At 37.9% G+C, this 26,208-nt stretch overlaps 1 protein-coding gene across 1 annotated transcript in view; it reads left to right on the top strand.

The window, feature by feature from the left end:
• The window catches only part of VWA8 (von Willebrand factor A domain containing 8), a 340,198-nt gene that overhangs the window by 235,322 nt on the left and 78,668 nt on the right, over positions 1 to 26,208 (top strand). Inside the window, exon 37 of the mRNA XM_057707109.1 lies at positions 2,446 to 2,650. Within this exon, the coding sequence (XP_057563092.1) occupies positions 2,446 to 2,650 (205 nt within the window). The remainder of the gene's footprint in view (positions 1 to 2,445; positions 2,651 to 26,208) is intronic.

The following is a 26,208-nucleotide window of genomic DNA, read 5'->3' as shown; positions in this document are numbered from 1 at the left end:
GAAAAATGGCTTTTAGTCATTTGGGGAAATTTCTTATTCCATTGTATGTTCATTAAAGCATACTATTAATTCAAGTAACAAAAGTAAAGAAAAACTTTTTTTTTTTTTACATTTCTAAAGCATAATAATTTTTTGCAATATTTCTCTTAGTTTCTCCCTCATCGGCCCTAGCTTTTTATTTCGCTGTTTTTCTTGGTTAACTTTCTGTATGAACCATATGTTATACTTGCCATAGAAGTAACATCTGGAAGGGCAGCTATATATATATATACAGCCAGTGCCAGCTGGTCACCATACTTCATTCATTTAGTGCTGCGCTGTCCAACAGAAATAGAATGTCAGCCATATATGTAATTTTATGTTCCTAGTAGCCACATTAAAAAAGTGAAACAAAAACAAAAACAAAAAAACTCAGGTGAAATTACCTTTCATAGTATTCTATTTAACCCATCATATTTAAAGTATTACTATTTTGACATGTATACGATATAAAAATTTTAATAATATTTTGCATTCCTTTTTTCTTCTGAGTCTGAAACCCAGTATGTATTTTACATTTATAGAACATCTCGATTTGGACGTGACATATTTCAAGTGCCACGTGGTTTAGAGCCTGTTCTTTGTCAGTATATCCTGAGTTTCTCTAGAGATTAACTATTGCTTTTTTGGGCATATATGTAATGCAAGGGAACAGCCCATCTGGATTTCAGTTTTGTTGCTAGTTGCTTAAATTTTGTATTCTGCTAGATAGCAGGAATTTTCCATTTGACGGCTAACTTCAAATAATAGAACACACGGTAAAGCTATAGGTAACTGCAGGGCCAAAATGAATAGATCACTTTCACTCTGAGTAAAATTTGAGTATTTTTCCTCAAATTTGTGTGTTATTTGCATCTGTAAAATGATACTGCTTAGATCTGATATATGGGAGTATATAAATCTGGGCTTCACTTTAATTCTGTGTTTTCCTTAAAGACTTTGTTGTTATATATAAGAGGAATGTGCATTTTTTTAAAAAGGTGAAGAAGAGATTCTAGACCTGGTGTGCAAGTTGTAGTAAGTATGTGATTTCTTCAGCATTTTTTTTTTGGCATATTGAAGAAATTGCCTTTGTAAATTTAAAGTTTCATGGTAGAGAGTTAAATATGCAACCAGTAGGTACTGTGCTCAGTAGAATCATACATCTTGAGCACTTGTGGCAGAATTTCAAACATCATGGATGGATAAATTTCATTATTCTTGAGTAGCCTTTTACTTCGCTATCTGTACCTACTAATTCTTTTCCTAAGGCAAATATTTTTTGAGAGGGCACGAGATAAATTCTGTACTATATCAAATGTTACCTGCTTTGAGTCCTTCTAGTACTATAAAGTAGTTCTGAAATACTTGCTTCCATCCTACTGTTATTGTTCTCTTTATATAAACATTTTCTAAGACTTCCATGTCCCAGAGTAGCTGGTTTTGTCACTCTGTGTTTAGTATCTACTAAGGCAGACTGATAAAAAGGTTAAAGTAGTCTTCATTTATGCTTAAGAATTGTCCTAATACGTGGTAGTTTTGTGGTCTTCTGAGATCTACATTTGTAGTTTATTATGTTTTTATTATCTGCTCAGACCATCCCTTTAGACTATTTATTTCATACAGAAAATATCAGATGTATTTAGAGAGCCAACCCTGGTAATTAGAATTTGTAATCTGTTTCTTTTGTATAGTGAGAGCTATACTTAGATAAAGGAAGTGTGCAGTTAACTCTTACAGGCAAAAGTTGCATTCCTAGAAATGGCTGTATATATCAGAAATATGTATATGTATGAAATATATAATAAAATAAATATATAAATTCTTTATTATAAATCTATATAACTTTCTAAGTTAGAAAAGGCAAAATATCAAATATAAATGCAGTTTAAAATACATAAACTAGACATCAGTTTCAGCACTGACCTTAGACTCCTAAGGAGTGAGTCCAGCACTGCAGGTGTGAGAGGTATGTGTTGATTTAGAGTTTCTTTCTTCCTGGCATTGAATGTAGATATCATCTGGGGTCCACAAATACAGGAATATGTAAATAAACAGTAGATAACTGTGTGATAACTGTATATTTACATATTCCTGTTGGTATCTCATCTTTTAATGTGCTTACTGCCAGAATTCTGTTTTTAAAGCATTATTTTTCTTATAGAAGTATAGTTAATTTACAATCTTGTGTTAGTTTCAAGTGTACAGTAAAGTGATTCAGTTATACATATATATATTCTTTTTCAGATTCTTTTCCATTATAGGTTGTTATAAGACATTGGGTATAGTTCCCTGTGCTATACAGTAGGCCCTTGTTGTTTAACTATGAGAATTCTTCATAGGAAGTTTAAATGAACCTAAATCAAGTTAAACTCGCATCATTACTTGGACTTCCAATTGGTTGAACACTGTGATTTCTTTTTTCAGATCAGACTCTCTCTCACCATATACCACGTGGCTATCTACTATTTCGGACACAGATGCACTGCTAGCCGAGTGGGGCAAAGGTGGCGTTGTCACTGTTGATATGGGAGGTCGCATCCGGCTTTGGGAAACTGGACTTGAGCATCTGCAGCGGTCACTCATGGAATGGAGAAACATGATTGGACAAGAAGGTGACAGACATATGCAGGTACCACTTGAACTGACCTTCCCTCTTAAGGGTGCACATTCAGTTATAAATTTAGTTGCAAATGCCAGAGTCATGGAAACCTCTGGCCCAGTGACTCAAATGCAGTTTGCTTAAAGAGCTAAAATAATTTTTGGACTCATAATAGAAAAAGACAGATCTATCCTTCTAGACAGTGAAAAAGTAAAAGTGTACCTTTTTTTCTATCAGTGCTTAAATGTATAGGTTCCTCACCTCACAACATGCAAATATAGTCACCAACTTTTATTTTCTAACCTTGAGCATTAATCAGTTTCCAGCAGCACCTTCGCATCTGTTCTCACTCCTGCCACTGTTGTCAGCATTGCCCCATGCTACCAAGGAAACAGAAACACTGAGCATCGAAAACGCAGCACATTGTTGTAAAGCCAAACACTTCAGACTAGAGAAGATAAGTAGAATTATGCATCCACTAGTGATGTGTTTTTACCAACTTCCTTATTTCCAGGGAATGGAAGTTTAGCTGTCATAATTAGTAGACCCAACCCTGCACTAGAAAAAAATATGGGAACAGATCACCAAAGTGAGAGGAAACTCCAGCTCCAGAAATGACTCAGTCACCACCTAATTTAGTTGCTGTCTGGAACTAATGTGAACAGTGAGGAAGGCTGTGTACCCATAAATACTAAATTGTATTATAAAAGGATTTATTTTTTATTTGTAATTTATTGATCTTAACCTTCAGAGGAAAACTTCTTTGTTGACATTTCATTTGTTCCAGCAAAAAGTAAGGTGGATTCCTGCCAATTGTGTTGCTCTGTTAAGAACCAGTTAACAAGATAAGAAATTTCTACAAACTACTCCATTGATATGTGATTAATAATTACTATTTTCTGTGGTTATTTTTGTGATTTTCCTTAGAGGAGAAATATATATATTTGTGAATGAGTAATACATATTTCCAGCTTATAGGAACATTTTGAAAATCGCAAATCAATATATGCCAGCAGCCCCAAATCCTTTTGAAAGAGTATAAATATATTAATTTTATTAAGCTAAAACAAACATATTACTCTAAAATAAACATGTCATTAAGTGCAATGGATCTAGCACAGTAACAGACTGAATATTGGTTGCTATGCATAACAGTAATTAGAAAAGTAATTAACTGTGGTTCTGCTTCTTTTATTATTCTGGAGATTAGTTTCTTCTCCCCTTGAATTAAGCTCCTCTTTTCATTACAGTAATTGGTGCCTCATAGTAAATACTATTGTGTTTGAATTTCTTATATTTTATTTCAATTTCTCATGTGTTATAACAAGGTTATAACAATTAAGTTTACCTTTCACAACAAAACTTTTAAAAGGAATGTCACTCATGATTTTGATAACTGGTCTTCACACTACAAAAATTAGCCCCTATTTGTGTTTTAACCGTGTAGCTCTTCTCTTCCCAGTGACTTTCCTGCCTCTGTTGTGCATCCTTGTAACCCTAGCTCTTAGCATGATGATCAGCATACAGTAGACAGATATGCTTGTTTATACTTATATATACGAAATTGAAGCTTTTTGACAACAAATGGAACTCTTTTAACTGTCTCAGTTTTTCATTTGTTTTTATGTAACTAAGTATTTATTGAATGAATATATATAGTTACTAAGTTAGAAATGAACAGAAATATAGCATCTAACATCTCAAAAATAATCAAAACACTATATTATGCAGGGCAACATCCGATCCTTCTACAAACCAAACATTTTCTAGGAAATGTATAGTTTTCTGTCTCCAGTTCAAAGTTCAGCTATAATAGAAACAAGACTTATTCAGTAATAAAGTTATATAATTCAGAGTTGAATGATAGTTGCATTTGGAAAATTAGATGTTATCTAATGTTCTCCTTCCATCTTTGATGTTCCTTGATCCATTTTGTTGATATTGAAAATATATGCTTATTTACATACTCACACTGAGAAACAAAATATGAGCATATATCTTTACGTCTAAACAGATGGCATTCATTGTCCAAGTAATCTGCCATTGTTGTAATTTTTGGTCACATCTCTCCCGTTCCTTCTCACTGCTTGGTAAATAATGAGATGCATACTTAATCGCTTTTATTTAGACCAGCGTATGTTATTATTTCCAAGTAGTTTGCACAACCAAATCTAAACATGAATCATTCCAGGGGCAATGGTAATAGCAAGAAAAATGTGTCTTTTACAGCTATCTTCCTAAGCGATCCCTCAACCTAACCCTCATTTATGGACCCTTTATTCGACATAGGTCTACTCCTGATTTGGGCGCTTGGTAAATACCTTCCATAGAAGTATTGAAAAAAGAGAGTAGATTCTCAGTGCCATACTTACCGCTTGCTGACTGCCAGCAGCTTCCCTGTCAAAGGCGAAGTAACCTGATCTCCATCTAGTGGCCGAACAGACTTACTTTACATCATAGAAATTAAAAGGCCTGGTCTACACTCTAGTAGTTTGAGGCAGCCTCAGACCTGCTGTTAGGGGAAGTTTATACACGCCTGTTTGGGGCGGTTCCTATTGGTCATGAGATGCTCCTTTAGGTCAACAGAGTGAAGTCCAGGCAGACAACCTTCCATGCCATTCACGACTTATGGACCCCTATATTTCCCTGATTTCTTTGCCTGGTGTCAAAAGAACTGCTTATCTTTAGATAAACTGTCAGTTACATGCTTTATCACTATCCTTTATGACTTCACTACATTTCAGCCTTCTAGAGGTATTAGCTTTGAAGCCACTGTTGCCTTGAATTTTTGCTTTTGTTTAATACATTCATTGATAGTTTTCTTTAATGAATACAGCCTGCAAGAGAGTATTTTTTGAGCTGCATATAAAATGTGTTCATTAATTTTACATGCTTTGATAGGAACATGTGTTTTTCTTATAATAAACTGTAACAGCTAACTCAAAGTATCACTAAAGCTATAGTCTAAGAGCCCATTATTAAGAATTCATATTAATTGCTTTTAGACTCGATATTTTCAGAAGCACAGTTTAATTATAAGCAAAATTTTTCTGACTAGGTTTTATAGTGTTCTCTATAAAGCAGTGTTTTCATATCTTTATTTAGTTGCATTTGGATTCCTCCCAAGAAGGCTGTTAAAGCTACACCACAGTTTTCCCCAGAAATCAAATCATCTTCTCTAAAAAAGTCCTGGTGACTATTCTTTTTTCTGTTTGTTTTTTTTTTTTACTGGCTGGTTGGGTCTTCGTTGCTGTGCGCGGTCTTCCTCTAGTTGCAGTGAGTGGGGGCTCCTCTTAGTTGCAATGCACAGGCTTCTCATTGCAGTGGCTTCTCTTGTTGTGGAGCACAGGCTCTAGGCGCTCAGGCTTCAGTAGTTGCAGCACATGGGCTCAGTAGTTGTGACACACGGACTTAGTTGCTCGGCAGCATGTGGCATCTTCCCGGACCAGGACTCAAACCGTTGTCCCCTGTATTGGCAGGCAGATTCTTAACCACTGCACCACTAGGGAAGTCCCTCCTGGTGACTATTCTTGTGGGAGCAAAAAGGCTAAAAGATTACAGATTTCAAATGATATTATCTAATTACAATAAACTAATCAGAAACTAAATCCTTCATATATTACTAGCAGAGTCTCTTTGAGGCCTTTGAAAATACTTCCTTAACTACATACTTTAAAAATTGATAGAATCTTTGAAACAGTGTGGGACCGGAACTTATTGATTCTTATAGTTAAGATAGTGCCTGGTACACAGTGGATACAGTAAATATTTGAAAATAGAGAGAGGCATAGACAAAAATAGGTAGAAAAGATAACTAGTTTATATTAAGCACCTCTAATCTTTCAAAGAAGATATTCTAGGAAAATGAGTAAATGTCTTTTGCTGTACTTAGGTAACTAGGCCTGGCCTTTTCTTTAACTACACATCCAACACATGATTTTTTAAGAATATGAAGGCCCACTTTTCAGTTTTGGAAACCTCAGGATTATTTAATTGGTACTCTCTTAGTAAATTTAGTTTTTCACTCTACAGGCTACATTATCTCCAGATCTTCTGTGCAGGTCTGCAATTCTTTAATCTTTTTAAGGAGCATAGTCCACTCTTGTACTTCACTCTTGGCTTTGGTCAGCAATTCTGAAAACACTTAACAGTCTGATTCAGTGGCTCATTGTTATAGAGTTATACACATTTTATAGGACTGTTATACTTACGTATGTCTTTGGGAATCTTCCTTGGCCCAGAAAGGCAACACATCATAAAAAAAGTGTTTTGTAATTTCCCACCATACCACCTACTGATGTGTCAGTAGACTGGTTTTCATCAAGATGGTCTAGCTATTTGCCTACCTGGTAACACTTGGGCAATGCTGCTAAAGATTTTTCCTTTGTCTATCGCTGTTAGAGAAATCCCAGCCATAGAAATTCATTTTTCATCTAGACTTTGAGTCAGTTCTCGGGCTTACCTGAGGAAAATGCAAGATCCCCTGGAGAGCGTGCTACCCAGCAGTGTGCTGATAGCACAGCTCTCCGGGAGGGTCGGGGTGGGGGGACGGTTTATAATATTTGCCAATTTTCAAGATGTAATTACTCCCTGCATGGCTGCTTTAAAGCTACCAAAGGTCAGCAATATACTCACAAAGTCTCGCAAGTGCCCCTGGCTTGATTAAGCCTTTAAGGAACTCCCCAAGGCGGAGAATTGTGACGGTCACCTGACTGCAAGGTCCTTCAGATATAAGACAATGGAAAGGTGGAAAAGAAGAGTGAAAGGCAAAAGAAAAGGGAAAGAGGTACTGAGAACACAGATAAGATGGTGTCATGATATCTCTGGGAAATGTTGACACCTCCATTTCTCCCAATTACAGATTAGCAGTGCTCTTCTTGAACCAGGAGTTCAGTCTCAGCAAAGAATTGGAGAGAAGTCTATGCTCTAATGGGATGAACTCATGAGTTCGTAAATAAGAGCGTCCTTTCTTATAAATTTATTTATTTGTATATTTATTTATTTATTTTATTGGCTGTGTTGGGTCTTCATTGCTGCACACGGGCTTCCTCTAGTTGTGGCGAACGAGGGCTACTCTTCGTTGTGGTGCATGGGCTCGTCATTGCGGTGGCCTCTCTTGTTGCGGAGTGTGGGCTCTAGGCACGTGGGCTTCAGTAGTTGCAGCACATGGGCTCAATAGTTGTGGCTCACGGGCTCTAGAGCACAGGCTCACGAGTTGTGGTGCATAGGTTTAGTTGCTCCATGGCATGTGGGATCTTCCTGGGGCAGGGACCGAACTTGTGTCCCCTGCAGTGGCAGGCGGATTCTTAACAACTGCACCACCTAGGAAGCCCAAGAGCATCCTTTCTTAAAAACTCTTTCAGAAAGAAATTGCCAGTCAATTTTTACATTCCTCCAGAAGTAATGCTTCTATTGGATCACAAATCTGTCAGTAATTGCTAAATGTAACTAAAGTTAAATCAGCAACACCTTCCCAAGACAAGCATTTCAACAAGTTTATGAATTTAGAGAGGCCGTGAGTTTCCATTAAACTTTTGTGCCTATCCAACAAAAAAGATAACCCTATAAATTGTGAAAATCATGGGTATTCGAGTTTTAAAGTAATATTAAAAATAGAAATATCATTTTTGCTTTTACATTTTAGAAAAGGCCTAAACTTAGGAAATTGCTTTTCAAATCATCATCAGCATAAGTATTTCAACTCCTTTCTCTCATGACAGACCTTAAGATCATTATTTTCTATGATACTGTATCCCCAGTGCATACTGCTTGAAAATATAATCAGCAAGTAAAGAAGTAATCTTAGTAATATTTATTTAAAGTATAAGGAAAACGAATTAACTCTGTAATATGTCAGTTGTAAATTGAGCTATCAGATGCTATGAATGTGTTAACAATCAATGGCTCTAGAATTTCTGTGGTTCTAAGCTCATTATGTATGTTATGTATAATCAACACATCGCAATGGCTGTAGAAATAAAATCTTGCTGTTATATTTATAGAGAACATTGTAATTTTATTTATAAGTGGTATAGCCTATTGTTTAAGAACATAAAATTTTAAGTGGTCAAACCCAGGTTCAAATCCACATACCACTTTTTACGTGATCTTTGGCAAATTACTCATTCTTTCTAATTTTCACTTTCCAATTATAATATGAAGACAATACCGTTGTAACCTTACAGAGTTGTTGTAAGAATGAAATGCATTCATACTTGGCAGAAAGAACTCAGCAAACAAATAAAAACTAGAAACTTAGAATTTAGGTAATATTGGGCTACAGAATTCTTTAACACTTGTATGGAAACAAAGCCAAATTAAGAGGAAGTGGTGTTACCCAAATACCTAATATTATATCATGACCCAGTGAGTTACATAATTCAGCATCTATCTTCGTGTTAAAAGTGGGGTTTGTTTATAATCCTGTTTAGGAAAAGTTTTGTCAGGGCCAAAAAAGGAATTGAAAAAATGGTCTGAGCCTAAACTTGTCAGCTTGAAGAAAAGCAGGAAATCAATGGTAGGACAATTGTCAGCAGAGGATTATAGTGTTTAGCCTTATTCAAAAGACAAATTAGAGCAGGACCAAAAAACACACAGTGAAATATACATCATCTTTAGCCTGAGTCCTAAGAACAGTAAAGAGCACACCAAATTTGGAGCTGTCTTTCCTAGTTTTTCTGTATACACTGTTCTTTTGTCTCTCCTTATAACATTCTAAAAATGTCTCTCTTTTTATTTTCTATTTCCTTACAAGGTCAGGCCACAAGTGCCATCTCTAACTTCTCCCTTTAAATAATTCCACCCATTCTTTCACTTATTTAATTAACATTTGTTAATCACCTAGACTCACTAGGATAAAGAGATAAATAAGAGACAGGTACAGAGTGAGGGGAACTTACAGTCAAATAGGTCTATAACCAAATAAGCTATGATGCAGTGTGGTGAAGAAAGTGATGGAAGCATGATTGAGGGACTGGAGGACAGCAAAGAATATTTAACTTTATCCTTGGAAGGGGTTCTAAGATAAGATAATACCTGAATCTGGTTTTTAAGGAAGGAGAAAGGGACTCCTTACAAATTGAATACAGATTTAGTTTTGCCTCTTGTCAAAATCCCAGTAAGAGAACAATAAATGACAAAAAGAATTGGAGATGCAATCACACTTTGGAGGATTAAAAAATACATGTGTGTGTGGTAACTGAGTTAGTGACTGAAGAGAACTAAAACCCATTCCTCCAGAGGTGGAGATGCAAGCTGTGCTCTGTAGAAGCCCATAAAGCATAGGGACTTGAAGACACCATGTTCCGAAGAAGGTCAGAGTACAGGGTGGCACCGAAAATTAGAAGATCAGTTGAAAGCCCATATAGAGGCCATTTAGAAATACAGATTTTTCTCCTCCATCTTATATACCTGGGCAGCCAGCTCTCCTCTACCCTTGCGAGAGGCAGGAGCTGCAGTGGAGATTTGCACAGTTGAAGACAGGAATGAAACCATATAGTCAACAAGAAGATAAAGTGAAAGTCTGTTTTCCTTATTTAGATCTCATGAAGCTGGCATCCATATTTATACCGCTTAAGCAGGAGATTGAGAAAATCCTTTCTGGAAACAGATGCCCAAGAGAAAAGCCTTTGTTTTTTCCTCTCCTTTTTTTTAAGGAAAATATTTTTTATTTTTATTTTTTGTCAGTTTGAGTCAATATACACAACTAATACAGTCTATAGGATGAAACAATCATTTTTGAGATACTTTGTTTATAAGGAGATAAGTAAAAATGAACTAACATACAAAAGTACATTAAAATTAGTACATTGTTTATCCATAGGAAAGCTATTTGTATCCCATCAAGTGACTTTGCTTTAATTTTTATCTGAGTATAGTTGATTTACAATGTGTTCCTTTCAGGCATACAGCAAAGTAAATCAGTTATAAAATATCCACTCTTTTTTAGTTTCTTTTCCCATATAGGCCATTACAGAATACTGAGTAGAGTTCCCTGTGCTATACAGTAGGTCCTTATTAGTTATCTATGTTATATATGGTAGTGTGTATTTGTCAATCCCAATCTCCCAATTTCTCTCTCCCTGCCTTACCCCTGGTAACCATAAGTTTGTTTTTTATATCTGTGACTCTAAAGAAAAGCCTTAGTGATGCTGACATTTGGAAATTTCTCCCTACTAACCTTACGAGAAGACCCACTTGTTGGCAAGCCCTGGTTTTATGGGGAAAAAAAATTCAATCTACTTTTTTTTTTTAATAAATTTATTTATTGACTGTGTTGGGTTTTCGTTGCTGCCCACGGGCTTTCTCTAGTTGCGGCGAGTGGGGGCTACTCTTTGTTGTGGTGCACGGGCTTCTCATTGCGGTAGCCTCTCTTGTTGCGGAGCACGGGCTCTAGGTGCGTGGGCTTCAGTAGTTGCAGCACATGGGCTCAATAGTTGTGGCACATGGGCTTAGTTGCTCCGTGGCATGTGGGATCTTCCTGGGGCAGGGCTCGAAGCCTTGTCCCCTGCATTGGCAGGCGGATTCTTAACCACTGCGCCACCTAGGAAGCCCCAGTCTGCTTTTTAATGCCTTATTCTTAAACATTAATGGATAGCCTCCTATATAAAAGAAATCAAAAGAAATGAACAGAGAAATAGAGATGATACAGAAAGCAGAAAAACATTTCACAAAGTGACAATTTATATTCTTAGAAAGGTAAGAGAAAATATTATAAAACAGAAACATTATGCTATTTTAACATAGTAACCTTCAAAGAATAAGGAAGATCTCTTGGAAGTTAAAAACTAGTAGCAGAAATAAATTCAATAAAAGGGATTGGACATCAGAGAACTCTCCCAAAAGACAAAGAAATTGATAATAGAAGAGAGAAGATACGTTTTATCTGACTAATAAGAATTCCAGAAAGAAAAAAATGAAAGGGCAGGAAATGACCCAAAAAGTAATGTAAGAAACTTTCACGAAACTAAGGGACAGATATTCAACTTAAGAAATGGAAAACACACACACACACTCACGCATACACCCCAAAGCATATTCACTTGCAACTTTAGAACCCTGTGGGTAAAGAGACAAAGCTGAAAACTTCTAAGTTGAGGGAAGTGGAAAACAGGTTATACAAAATGTACTGTAAATCCTAATGGCATTAGGCTTCTCCAAAGCAGCGTTGGAAGCTAAAGGGAAAATTATTTCCAGCCTAGAATTTTACACCCAGCCAAGCTATTAACCAAATATGAGGGTAGACTGAAAACATTATTAAACATGCAAATCAAAAAAACTTCTTTTTACAAAAAGAGGGAATAAATCAAGAAAGAGGAAGAAAGGTTGGAAAGAGTGCTCTTAGCCAGGGAGAAGGCAAAGGTAATTCCCAGCATGATCATGAAAGGATGTTCTAGAATGACAGCTGCACCTGAAGACAACTGCTCCAAAGCAAAGTGGGAAAACAGGGTTCCAGAGGAATAGATGTCTTGAGGGGAAAAAAAGGAGCTGGTAATGTTATAGAATAACTACACTGAGAGAAATTTACAGGTCTGCTGGAGAATATGGGGAATGATTAGAGATAAAGTAAAACTAAGAATTAGTAAAGAGTATATTTGAGTGGGGAAAATGAAAAATTATATACAATAATAGTAGGTAATAGTATATAATAGTATATATAACTATATAGTAATACATATTATGTAATTAGAAATATATAGTAATATATAGTAACATATTATTGCATATAGTAATATATTACCATATATAGTAATAATAAACTAAACAATATTGATTTAACTAAAGTTTATGATGACACTCTCTTAGGAGAATAAGGCGAGGGAACATGAGTAATGTGTGTTCTAGGTAAGACAGGTGAAATAATCCTTACCTTTCGTAGTAGGAAGTCAGTAGATAATGTCTGAAACTGAAAAATAAAGAAAATGTAAGAATATTATTTAGAAATATGAAGGTAAGTAGCAGGAGACAGAGTAGGCAGAGCTGAAGTGTCTGGCTACCTTTGGGGAGTGGGAATTGGGGGGGTGAAGATGGTGGAGCTCAAGGTTGCTGTTTCTGTTCTACATCCTATAGTATTCTTTGGCTTATTCAACTATTTACTTTGATAAAAATTAAAAACTGGTTTAGAATAATAACAAGTGGGAATTCCCCAGGTGAATAAGAGGAGTAACAGTAGCCATGAAACAAAGATTTCACTTAACTCATCTTTGGATCCTAGACACTTTTAAAAATACATGTTTTTTAATAGAAGTGAATAAACTGGTTAATTTTCCTTGTTTCATTTAGAAATGGATCAAGAGTACTAGTTCTCAATAAGATGGAGTAAGCACGCACTTACCCTGTCTTTCCCACTGAATTCAGCAATAAAATCTGGACAGGATACATTGAGCAGCTATTTGAGATCTCTGAAAAAGAAGTCATAGCCGATGGATTGAGGAAGACCAGAATTTGAACTACCATTGAACTGGACGTGTTTCTCCTTTTCCTCCAGAATCTTCTGGTCTTGACTCAAGGCCATCCGAAAATGGAAGTGGGTACTCTCAGCAAACCAGAAATAGAGGAGAACTTCCTTAGCCTGATAAAAGGCATCTGCAGAAGCCCTACAGCTAGCACCATATTTAATGGTGAAAGAGTGAGTGCTTTCCCCCTAAGATTGGGAATAAGGCATGGACAACCACACCCATACACCCATCACTCCTATTCAGCATCAAACTGCAAGTCCTAGCTAGTGCAACAACAAGAAAAATAAGGAAAAGTATACAGATTGGAAAGGAAGAGATAAAACTGTTACTATTTGTAGACAACATAATTGCCTACCTAGAAAATCCCACAGAATCTACCAAAAAACCCAAAGAATAACACCCAAAATAAACCAAGTCTTTCAACTAATGAGTGAGTTTAGCAAGGTCAAAAATTAATCATATTTCTATATCCTAGCAATTAATAATTAAAAACCAAAAATTTAAAATATATATACCATTTACAAACAGTTCCACCTAAAAATGAAATACTTAGGTATAAATTTAATAAGACATGTATAGGATATGTATGCTGAATACTACAAAACACTAGTGAAAGAAATCAAAGATTTAAACAAAAGGAGAGTTCATGGATTGGAAGACTCAACATAATAAAGATGTCAAATTGATTTAGAGAGTTCCAGCCAAAATCCCAGTAGGATTTTTTTTTTAATAGCTATAGACAAGCTGATTCTAAAATGTATATGAAACAAAAATAATCAAAACAAATTTTTAAAAGAAGAATAAAGGGAGAGGAATCATACTACACAATTTTAAGATTTACCATAAAACTACAAGAATCAGGATGGTATGATGATAGCAAAAGGACAAACACATAAATCAATGGAATGGACTAGAGTATTCCGAAAGTGACCCAAAGACAGATGGCCAATTGATTTTCAACAAAGGTGCCAAAGCAGTTTAATGAAAGGATAACCTTTTCAACAAATGGTGCTCAAACAATTGGACATCCATAGGCAACATGAAAAAAAAAAACCTGTTAATTTAAAAAATAAAAATAAAAAAATAAAATGACTCAGTGGCCGCCACAACCAGGAATAATAGTAATTGACTACCAGGCACCTGCCAGGTCATCTTTCATTGTTGCGTTAAATGGAGAATGTAAAACTAATTCCAAATCTTAAAGACTCCTAAGGGAAAGAAAGCTAATTTGTGTAGAGAGTTGTTGTTTTTTTTTTAATCTCAACCTTTGGTACATTTTGGGTAAGAGAATGCTCCAGGGATGTAATTCACAGATGGAGAAACTTGGGCCCAAAGAAATTAAGCAAGTTGACCAAGGTCACACGGCCAGTAAGTGGCAGAGTCAGTGGTTCTGTAATGTGTGTTCTTTAACCACCAAGCACTATAGCCCTGGCAGCTTCATCAGCTTTCACCATTTAGTCAAGTATCCAGGGTGCCATCCCCCTGCCAAAACCTGAAAATGCCGGTGGAGTTAGAACTAGGCATTTGTCTCTCTATAACCCCATCAGATCATGTTGGTTCCCATGGAAGTCAGTATTTCTGAGAAGCCAAGGAATATTATACAACTCTGTGGCAAGCAGTAATAAAAATCTCTTCGGGTGTTCTTTAAATGTTACTGATAGAAAACAGAATTCTCAGTGACTTTTTTTTAAGATAAATTTATTCATCTATTTATTTATTTATTGGCTGTGTTGGGTCTTTGTTGTTGCACACGGGCTTTCTCTAGTTGCGGCAAGTGGGGGATACTCTTCATTGTGGTGCGCGGACTCCTCATTGTGGTGGCCTCTCTTGTTGCGGAGCACGGGCTCTAGGTATGTGGGCTTCAGTAGTTGTGGCACGTGGGCTCTAGAGCGCAGGCACAATAGTTGTGGCACATGGGCTTAGTTGCTCCGCGGCATGTGGGATCTTCCCGGGGCAACTGTCGAACCCGTGTCCCCTGCATTGGCAGGCGGATTCTTAACCACTGTGCCACCTAGGAAGTCCCTCAGTGATTCTTATACCATTTCTTAAATCCCTGACACTGTTTCTTTCCATAAATAAATAAAATAGTTTAAAACGTTGCAACATTTCCATGTCCTTCAAGTGAACAAGGCGGCAGGATCTGAACCTGGTTTCTAGAAGAGGAAGCCTGCTGGCGGGAGAGAAGTAATGACAAGCACAGGTGCAGGGTTGGGGGGATGGGGGGTGTGATTCAGTGAAGAGAGGAGTGGATCGACTGGGTACCCGTCATCACCACTAAACAGCCTTCAGTTGTGTAGCAAAGATCTCATCAACCTTTCCTTTCCCAGCGCTAGTGATTAACTCTGGGGAATCTTTCATCTCTGTTTTAAAAATGGGACATTGAAAGACAAGACCCGCAGATAAATACAGCTCATCCTCAAGGATGTAGCTGAACCACTGTGGCGTGTTCAGAGGAAAACTGATGCCTCTCAGATTTAAGATGGGTGATCCTCAGTTCCAGTCACCAGCGAAAACAGTAGTGCTTGTGATTGTGAGAAGGCAAGATTCCCAAATGTTTACCCATCTCAATATCATTTTAGAAAAGTGTGTGTGGTAAGATATAGAGAACAAACCAGTGGTTACCGGTGGGGAAGGGGTCAGTACAGGGAGTGGGAGGCACAAATGACTGAGTATTCAGATAAGCTCAAGGATGTATTGTATAACATGCGGCATATAGCCAATATTTTGTAATATCTATGAATGGAAAGTAATCTTTAAAAATTATATAAAATTAAAAATTAATAAAATTTTAAAGTGTATGTAATAGAGCAAAAGAACATCAAAAAAAAGTAGAGGTCAGGTGGCACAGAGAAAAGTAAAGAAACTCCATCATTCCTTTTGTGACAGGTTATGTTAAATCTGTGATCATTTCACTTGCTAGTACTTTGCTTAACCGTGTCAGCTTTTAGAACTGCATTGGTTCAATGTGTTGTCTCATTGAAAAGTTTAAGCATATTAAAAAGCACAGGGTCTGACAGGGCATTGGTTCAGTGTGTTGTCTCATTGAAAAGTTTAAGCACATTAAAAAAGCACAAGGCCTGACGGGTTAAAATGATTTTCTGGAACTAGTTTCATTTGAACCTCTGTAGGCTATGCTGTGGGAAGACAGAAGTGTGAGAACAGGCCTTCTCCTATATAAGTACTGCTCACTTTCCAGGCAGAGCACAGCGCTTGTATTTCCTCCATGATTGCCTAAGAACTGGACCATCAGTGTTCTCTGCTTGCATTAAAAATCCGCGGAAAGCCTTGGATCCCAGAGAGCTGAGTGTCCTTGTTTCTAGGGTGGGAGTGTGAAGCCCGCAAGCTGCGGGGCAGAGGAGAAGCCTGGCTGGGACACAAAAGCAAGAGGAACTGGATTAGCTGGTCTGTCCCAGACAAAGCTGGCATTTCATTCACTCAGAAGTTGCTTTTCTTCTCCAAACCGCTGTGTTCCCATGATTTTATTTAACCTGTCGAGTATCAATCTTATTTCAGCCATGTTTGTATACCCACGAAATAACTGTCACTACATTTTTTAATGAATTGATTTACCAGTAATTGTCTGCATGTGAATAAAGTGAAAACTTTTTAGTATAATCACAATCTGTACTAATGAATAGCCTCCTAGCATTCCCAAGTTCTATATCTATAGATATAGACATCTATAGATATCTATAGATATCAAGCAGCAATTGATACCTCTGGATCCAAATATAATTACATATTTTTCATCACAAATACTTTTTTCATTGGGAAAGTCATGTCACTTTATCATGTCATTACTTCTACAATCTAATAGCTCTATTAGTTGAATCTCAGTTCCTTAAAAACTCTTTCTTCCTGCCTCCATATTTCTAGTTGATTCTCACATAACAACAGTGTTTATACTCTAGAATTTGCTTCAGGAAAGTCAACAAACCATAATTTCCTAAAGTGATGATGGTGATCCAAGCTGGAGAGTTTCTTTGTGGCACTGGCAGGTTGTCATCTATTGAATTAAGGAAGTTACGGAGCAGCAATAGATATTTGAGTCACTTGACAGTCGGCCAGCCAGAGTGTTCCTGTAGCCACCGCCATAGGCCCTGTGGAGGGTCAGGGAATACTGAAACATGAAGCATGATTTTTACCCTCAGGAAGTTTATACCATATTACTGGGGAGGTGAGACTGATAGTCATGGAACAGCAGCAAGAGGTAGAAAAGCGTGTGTCATTCAATGTTAAATTGTGGCATTTGAGCCCTGTGCTGTAGTGGTTCAGAGGAGAGGCACCCACGCAGATGAAATTCATAAGGAAAGGAGACGGGACTTTGGTTGAACTTTTATCCTATTCATGTATTTGGATAGTTGAAAAGGAGAGGGAAGGGCATTCCAGGCAATCAAAAAAAAAAAAAAAACCACAGGCATAGACACGAAGGAGCACCATGTGTTGCCTTAGTAAGAGGAGGAATTGTGCCGTAGACTTGGACCACCGCAAATCCAGGAGTGACGTGGACAGATACCAGAGGATCAGTGAACAAACATCATCGCCAATTTGATGCGAGCGCAAAGGCCAGAGAGCACATCCAGGTTCAACTCCGACTATCCCAAGGAGACAGGGGAGTGTACACCAGAGCAGAGGTGGGAGTACAAGCTGGGTCCGTAACACACGGGCTGGGGGATTTCAGAAGACAGGGTGTGGTTGCGTTTCAGCACAGTTTTGCTTGCACGGGACATTTTTAAAAGCAGTTGAAAGGAAGCTCACCGTCTCCGCCACCCTCGGTCTGTCTTAAGTGTATCTGTAGCATAGTGTAAGACAAACTTAACTGAAGCAAACAGTGCCTTTGGGGGAACAGTGCAGTAAGGGGTCACCAGAATAGGAGAAACTAGGCCATGTGAAGGCCCCGTGAGGTTTTTAGGTTCCCTGTGCCCGGGAGCAGCTGAAGGTCATTGAATGGGGAAGGTGTGTGGAGTAGTGAAGGATGCATTAGGGAGATGAACTTGGTAGTGATGTGCAGTCTGGGAAAGGACCCTGAGTGAAGCAGGGCAACCATGAGGCTGAGGTAATGGCCAGGCGTGAGTCGATGGAGGAAGACCGAATAGGGACAGGGAGGCAGACATTCTGCATGTTTCTAGCGTGGATGTCTGGCAAAGTGGCAGATCATTGAAGGAATCAGGAAAGGTGGAGAGGAGATAGGGTTAAGGCATCTTAAATATGCTGAGTTTGAGGTAGTGGTGAGATATTCCATTGACAGTGTGCAGTCAGTAATTGGAAATTAACTGTTGAACTAGAACTTGAAGCTAGCGAGAGTTGCAGTGATCTTTAGCATGGAGGTTTCCATTGAAACCATGAAAATGGTTAGCTGCTAAGGAGAGTAGAGAGATCAAGCAGAATGATCAGGACAAACAAGCTATGTTTTTAGAAATACATATAGTCAGATGTTTCTGAAAGCATATTCTCAGAACCCTTTTTAGTAAGGAATCCATGTTCACACTGTTGGAAAATACTGTATAACCTGGAAGACGCTTAAAGATGAAATTACAATTAGTGAATATCTGGCTTTGAGAAGTCCCAGTAAAGAAACCTCTTTAATTTGTTTAACCCAATAGTCCTTAAATGTGTTCAAAATCTTTTTAATACTTTAGCAAGTTGCCAGTCTCTGTATTCCTGGTTTTCTTTGCCCCAGTTCACCATGGACCCTGTATAGTAGGTTTCTTAGGACAGGAGCCTATGCTAATCCTAATCCTGACTCATGATACAGCCTTGTTGCATGGCATTTATGACTAAAGAGGATATATTTGGAATGCTGGGTTAAGTTGACAGTTAAAAGAATAGTTTCTCTCCATACCTTTGAAGAGAGGACCTGTTATTTCATGTGATTCTGTATTTACTATGGAAAAAGAAAAGTTATTGGAAGTGACAAAAAATTCAGCTCACACTAACTTAAACTACGAAAGGGGATTTATTGGCTCATATAACCGAGAAGTCCCCAGACCTTAGGCACAACTCAAACCAAAGGCTCAACATGTGTCACAGGACACAGACTCTCTCCTCTTGGTTATGCTTTTTATGAAATGGGTTTATTCTTACAATCTTTCTCCATCTGATGGCAGAGATGGCCCTGGTAGCACTAGGTGCCGCATGGTCTCATAGCTGGTAATCCCAGCAGAAGGGGAATGTCTTTACCAGAAATTTCCACGGAAGTCCCCAGAAGTGCTCCAATTGGTTTATGAGGTCACATACCCATCTCTGAACTGATCACTGTGACCAAAATGCCAGGATACTCTTAAGTAGTCAGACCGAGGTCATGTCTCCACTTCCAGAGTTTGGGGTGAGAGAGAACTGTATCAGTTCCATCTGAACCACGTGTTAGGAATAAGAGAAATATCCCAGAAGAAATTCTGAATTAGCAAAAAACATGACCATGTGATTTTTTTTTTATTGTAATTTTGACAGCTACCCTTCCAAGTGACAGCTGATGATCTTCCAGGTTAGGGTTTCCTGGAGGCCAAGACTATTGTCAGATTTATTTTGTTTTGCACTCAGCGCAGCAGTCACGAAACATGACCCTTATCAAATGCAAAATGATGATAATTAGGCCAGTGAAGACATATCGCATCCATTAAATGTATCTTCTGTTTAATTCCTAAGCTGAATACCTCATAAATACGTGCTTAGTTTTCTAAGTACATATAGAGCAGAAATAAATATTCTACTTACAGTTTGCTTATGAGACTTTCCGGTTGCAAGGGTTCTGAATGAAATTGTCAGGTCTTTCTGACAGTGCTCTGATGACATTACAGTGTGTTCCCCGCCCTGCCCATGAAAAGAACTCACTAGTATTGAATAATTTTCATTATTTTTTCCTTTTATACATTTCTGTTGTAAAGGCTGTTAGAGGCCCTCTACTTCTCATTGCTGGAGTGGGTTGAATAATCCTTTCCGTAAAGAACAATGACATCTTTAGAGCTCTAGTAGGAACATCTAAAACTTAAATAGGTTTGTGGTAGCCGAAGGGGAAAGTGCTGCATTTGCCTGTGAGTCATCATGACCTCAGCCACTCAGGCATCATATTTATGTTAAGAGTCATGGCCCAGAAAGAGAAAACCCTGACATAATATCAGAAACAAATTCGTGGGTTCTAAGTCTGGTTTGGGTAACCCGTAGAAGTCCGAACAAATATATAAGGGCTATTTCACAGCAGTAAATAATAGTTATTATTGTTACTCTGGCTCTCTTCATACTAAAATACGTTTTTTTCCTATCCTAGAGCGCAGCGGTCCCCTTTTTGGCACCAGGGACCGGTTTCGTGGAAGATAATTTTTCCACTAACAGGGGGGTGGGAGGTGGAGGGCAGGATATGATTCAGGCAGAAATGCGAGCGATGGGGAGTGGCAGGTGAAGCTTCACTTGCTCGCCCACCGCTCACCACCTGCCATGCGGCCCGGTTCCTCACAGGCCACGGCCCAGGGGTTGGGACCCCTGCTACAGGGTATGATTACTTAGACGTGGAAAAATCAGCTGCACATCTTTCCGGTAAGGATAAGCTTCTGGCTGCTGACAAGATTAAACAGCAGCAGACCTGATGATTCCAAATATAACTCTTCTCACGGAAACCCAGCTCGAGAAATATTTAGATAGATTTATAGATAGACATATTTATATTTACTTCTATTTTTATATTTTATTTTATATTTATATTTACTATTTATATATTATATGAATATATTATAGTAATTATAAATTATATTTATAAATAAAACCACCTCTGAGTTTTTCACTGTATCTTCTAAACTTCGGTGAGTTTGACATGAGCATGTGTTCACCAAAGGCAACTTGATAATAAAAACAGCAGAAAGAAACCACATTCCCCTTCAGAGCCTTAAATCCAAGCTCAGTTTATAATTTCTGTCCTCAGGTAAACACAAATAATTTACCCTTTTGTTTTTCTTCACCAAATCTAATTACCTTTTTTAAGACTGTTGGCTTATTTTATCTTTCTCTCTGTTTTTTCCATGAACCACTTCAAAGTAAGTTGTAGACACGATACCCTGTTACTTCCAAACGCTTCAGTATTTCCTCAAAACAAAAGCACTCTCCTACATAACCACAATACAGACCTCAAAATCAGGAAGTTAGCACTGATACTATATTAATGTCTAAAACTTATTGAAATTTCAGATGTCCCAATAACATCGTTTTTAGCAAAAGGAAACAACCCAGATCATGTGCTACAATTTAGTTACCATGTCTCTGTTATCTTTCAATCCTCATCTTTCTTTGACTTTCATGACCTTGACATTTTTGGAGCATATAGATAGGCCAGTTATTTTGTAGAACATCCCTCGGTTTGGGCTTATCTGATGTTTTCTCATTTTAGATTCAGTTCATGCATCTTTGGCTGGAATATCCCAGAAAGGATGCTGTTTTTATCAATGTGTCCTATTAGGTGACACACAGGATCACTTTGTCCCATTACTGGTGATGTTAATTTTGAGCATTTGGTTAAGGTATTATCTCCGCTGTATTTCCCACGGTGAAGTTAATGTTTTTCCCCTTTATAATTAAATGCATGTGTTGTGAGCATACATTTCGAGACTAGGCAAATATTTTGTTTCTCATCAAACTTTCATCCATTAACTTTATCATCCACTGATGATTCTTGCTTCAATCAATTATTACTACTATGGTTGCCAAGTGGTGATTTTGTCCCATTCTATCATCCTCCGGCATTTATCGCTGGCATTCTGAGCTGAGGAAGTGCTCTCCCTTCTCCCTTTGTTTGTTTGTTTTTTATTAGTATGGCCTCATGGATTTTTATCTTACTTAATAGGTTATAGTCTACTGACATTCTTACTTGTTTTAATGCTCAAGTGATTCTCAATCATTTTTTGAGTACGTCTTTTATTTTGTGGCACGAAAAGTAAATTCAGTTTCTTTTGTCACTGATTTTCTGTACTGAGACAAATACTGTTTCTTTGAGCAGTTTGGAGGGGCACTGCCTTTTCATTTAGGTCAACCTGTTCATACGAAAGAAGCATTCTAACCTACATCCGTTTAACCAACTTACCAATCAACCTACCCTCTCTGGTGGATGTCGAGAGCACCCTGAACATTTGCATCTCATCAGCTTCTCTCTCATATGCCCTCACCCTTCTGCTCCCACCTGTGGAGTAGTTGTTATGTTTGATAGGAGATATTTCAGCAGAGCCCTCAGCTTTAACTACCTTGGCTGCAACCCCCTACACGTTAGCAATTGCACTCATCATCCCGGAATGCTCTGTCATTCAGAATCACTGATCGTGGAGGAAAATCTACAAAGATCTGAGATAATATAGCCAGCACGTATGTTGAATATTTTTCTTCCTTATAATAGAGAATCGTATTGTGAACAAGCACTAAGTAATCCATTGTAATCTTTAAGTCTCCTTAAAGATTTGGTCTGAGATAATTTTTCCCCTGGCCATTGGCCAGGGCCTCAAAGAATATAATTATAGTGACTCTTTATTTTTATGTTATTTGACATTTATCTACCAGTCTTGCTATACTTCATCATTAACTTTAAATAGCTCCAGATTTTTCTTGATCGTTTGACTGGAATTGTTATTTCTAGTGACCACATGAGGGTGTCTGTGAGCTTGGAACAGGAGTATTTCAGCTAACTTCAACAACTAATAGACTTCCACAACTAATAACTGTCGTCATTTCACTATATTTAGAAGTTATAATTTAAAAGTGTAGTCAGATTAGCCAGAAGACTTGAGTCAAGGTTCCTTCCATTAAAAGATCTTTTGACTATGAAATAAAAGGCTTTTATGAAAAGAATTCAGAAATTTCGTTCTGTCGTGGGGTACAGAGAGATTCCCTGAGGTCAGGAACTCAGTGACCCGTGTCCTGTTCCTGGTTTCATCACTGGTGAGTGGCGTTGGGCAGTCCTATTTCTCTGAGCTTTACTTTCTTTATCTAATATAAAATGAGATGGATTGTAAACTGATCCTTTAGGCCCTTCCACAAAAGGCAACAACAAAGACAGGATCTAAAATTAAGATATACATCAAAGAACTTCTCCATCCTAGTGATTCTTTTTTCATTGACCGCTTAGAATGTGCTAGCTGCTTTCAATACATTCTCTCATATATCATTACAACCACCATTTCAGGTTTTGTATTATTGTTCTCATTCTGAGGTTGGGTTGAATAATTTGCCCCAGGTCACACTTCTAACAGTGAACAAAGCTGAGATTTCAGCCTAGGTCTCTCTAACTCAGATGTGTACGTTTTCGTTCCTCTTCACCACATAGCTTCCCTAGGGCCAAAAGAGAAGTTTCAGGAGAGATCATTCTCTGCACAGTAGAGTTTAGACCAGATGCTCATGGGTGCTGGATGGGGGGACACAGGCCAGCAGGGTCTGAGGCGAACAGGAAGTCATGTGCCAACTCAGAAGGCAATGTCTACTTAGCTGTTGCGATGTAAAAATGCAGGCTCATTTTCTAGAGACGACCAGAATCCATCTTTTCAAATGAAATCTCATTAATTTGGAATTTTGGCAACAAAATTAGATTTTGAGGGGTTTGAAGGATAGCAGAACACTGTGGGACCCACAGATCTCTCTCTCTTCTCACCAGGGTCGGGGCACGGTGGGGGGGTGTCAAGAAAGGAAGCCTCATTCTCTTCCAAGTTTTTCCAAGTTCCTGGCCTACATTGGTAAATTTCCTTACTTGCTCCACAAAACTTTTAAATTCTCCTAATGGCATCAAGTGTTGGCAAATTACACCACCTGTTTTTGTATGGCCCACAAGCTAAGAATGGTTTTTACATTTTTAATAGTTGAAAAAATCAAACAAAGAACAATATCGTGACACTTGAAAATTATATGAAATTCAAATTTCAGTGTCCATAAATAAAGTTTTATTGGAACATAGCCCCATTCATTTATCTATGTATTACCTATAGCTGCTTTTGCACTCCAAGGGCAGAATTGGGTAGTTGAAACATAGATCATATAGCCCACAAAGCCTAAAATATTCACTATCTGGCTCTTTACGGAGAATATTTGCCAATCCTTGGTTTAGAATACAAGAGCCAGAAAGATACAGTCTAACTTTGCTTTCTGCCGTGTTACATACCTACACTGGGATAATTTTAAAAAATGGAATCTGCTTAAATCACAGGGAAGGGAAATAAAGGGAGAAAAATAAATATCTTAAAATATTATCTAGGTATAAAAAAGATTAAAATTACATTTCTTCCCCCGAAGTTATATGCACATCCTCTACGGTATATATAAATCTCAAAGTATATCAAATATGTATTTTTAGTTTTGTATGAGGCTTAAGTCAGAATATTAAACAACATATAACTATATTAATTGGTGGGGGGAAAATTCTGATCTGGCCCAGAGTGTTTTTATTCTTTATGCACTTCATGAGTGACAAAGCAAATTCTCCAGTCATAAGAAGAATGAGAGGAATGAAGCCTGAACACTCTCCACACAGCTCTTAAACATGCATTTCCATGCCCCGTGCCTTCCCTCCTGTTGTCCTCTCTGGCTGGACTGCTCGCCACCCACTCCTGTGTGTCATCCTTCAAGGCTGAGCAGTTGACGCCGGCTTGTCCACCCCCAGCAGAATTCACCCCTCCCTCCGTGTCATCCCCATGCCCTGGCCACACTGCAGTCTCTTCCTTTCTTGTGTGTCAGGAGGGCAAGCTTCCCAAGAGCAGAATTTGTGTCCCATTTAGGCATCTGCTTGGGAGGCTGACACCTGGTCAGGGCTGAATAAATTCTTGATGAATCAGTGAATCAGTACATGAATGTATAATTAATTTGGTCATTTACAGCTCTTATGAGGTCCCTCAGAGGAATGATAAAAGCTACAAACCCCTTTGGTGTTTTCTAGAAGGCTGAATCTTTTGTTTTTGTGAGTTCACTGTTCACTAGCTGACTGTTGCCTAGATTGGCAAAGAACCAAGTGGTGATAAATCTCCCACCCCCTAGTTCTTCCTACACTTGTTAGTTTGTGGCTGCAGACTGAACACCTGTGAACCAGGTAGCCAGAACTGAGCTGGATTCCCAGTTGTATCAGTGACCATAGGCAAATCATTTAACCCATCTGAAGCAGCATTTCCCCATCTGTAAAATGAGGCTAATCATAGCAGCTACCTCACAGAATCGTAAAAACTAAATGAGATAACATATGTTCAAATACTCTGCAAGCTGTTAAGTAGTATGTGAATGTAAGATGTTATTACTATCATAAACCTGTATAATAAGTGGTGGAATGATTATAGAGCATGGGGACCTAGTTTTAAAATTCATAAGGAGCTATTGAATTGAATTTCAGAATTTTAGGAATCATGTTAAATATGTGCAGTAACCCATTTTATTGGAGGAGGGGTTAACACTTTGATCATAATTTACATAGATTAGGATGAGCAGTCCAAGGAATTAGATTCTTTCCTGTCCCAACCAATTTTGTGGAGGCGTGATGTTTGTTGCAGGGTGATTCTAATTTTATTTCCAGCTTGTGCAAGCAACCAGTCATGGTAGAAGGTCTTGCTTCTGAGATATGAGGCTGAGTGCATGCGTAAAGCATTCTGGTGTGCTGTATTTCCTTCAGCTCTAAAATTCTGTGGTTTGATATAAGCCTGGTTACTGGAAATGAATTCTGTTTTGCCACTAATAGACATTATAAAGTTGGAAGTGCATTTCAACAGAAAAAAAAAAAAAGCACCCCCTCTTAACAGCAAAGCTTTGAAAGCTATAGGATGAAAGAAAAAGCCATAACCTTGTGATTAAATACTAACAGTACTTTAGAAATCAACGGTATTCAAAATAGCAATCAAAAAAATTTGCTCTACTCAAAATTACTCACAAAGAAACATGTACGAAGTAAAAGTATCCCACCAGAGATACAGATAATATGATTATCCGCCCGTCTATAACTCATAGATTGTTCATCTAATACAAGTATGCCTACTTACTCCCTAGCATTTCCTTATAGTATTCTTGAGTAATTGAAGATAAAAGTAAGTTATCCAGGACTTCCCTGGTGGTGCAGTGGTTAAGAATCCGCCTGCCAATGCAGAAGACACGGGTTCGATCCCTGGTGCAGGAAGATCCCACATGCCGGGGAACAAC

This window comes from Hippopotamus amphibius, chromosome 14 (assembly GCF_030028045.1).
Source record: "Hippopotamus amphibius kiboko isolate mHipAmp2 chromosome 14, mHipAmp2.hap2, whole genome shotgun sequence".
In the NCBI taxonomy this organism is placed as follows: domain Eukaryota; kingdom Metazoa; phylum Chordata; class Mammalia; order Artiodactyla; family Hippopotamidae; genus Hippopotamus; species Hippopotamus amphibius.
This window is presented reverse-complemented; position numbering and strand designations above follow the sequence as displayed.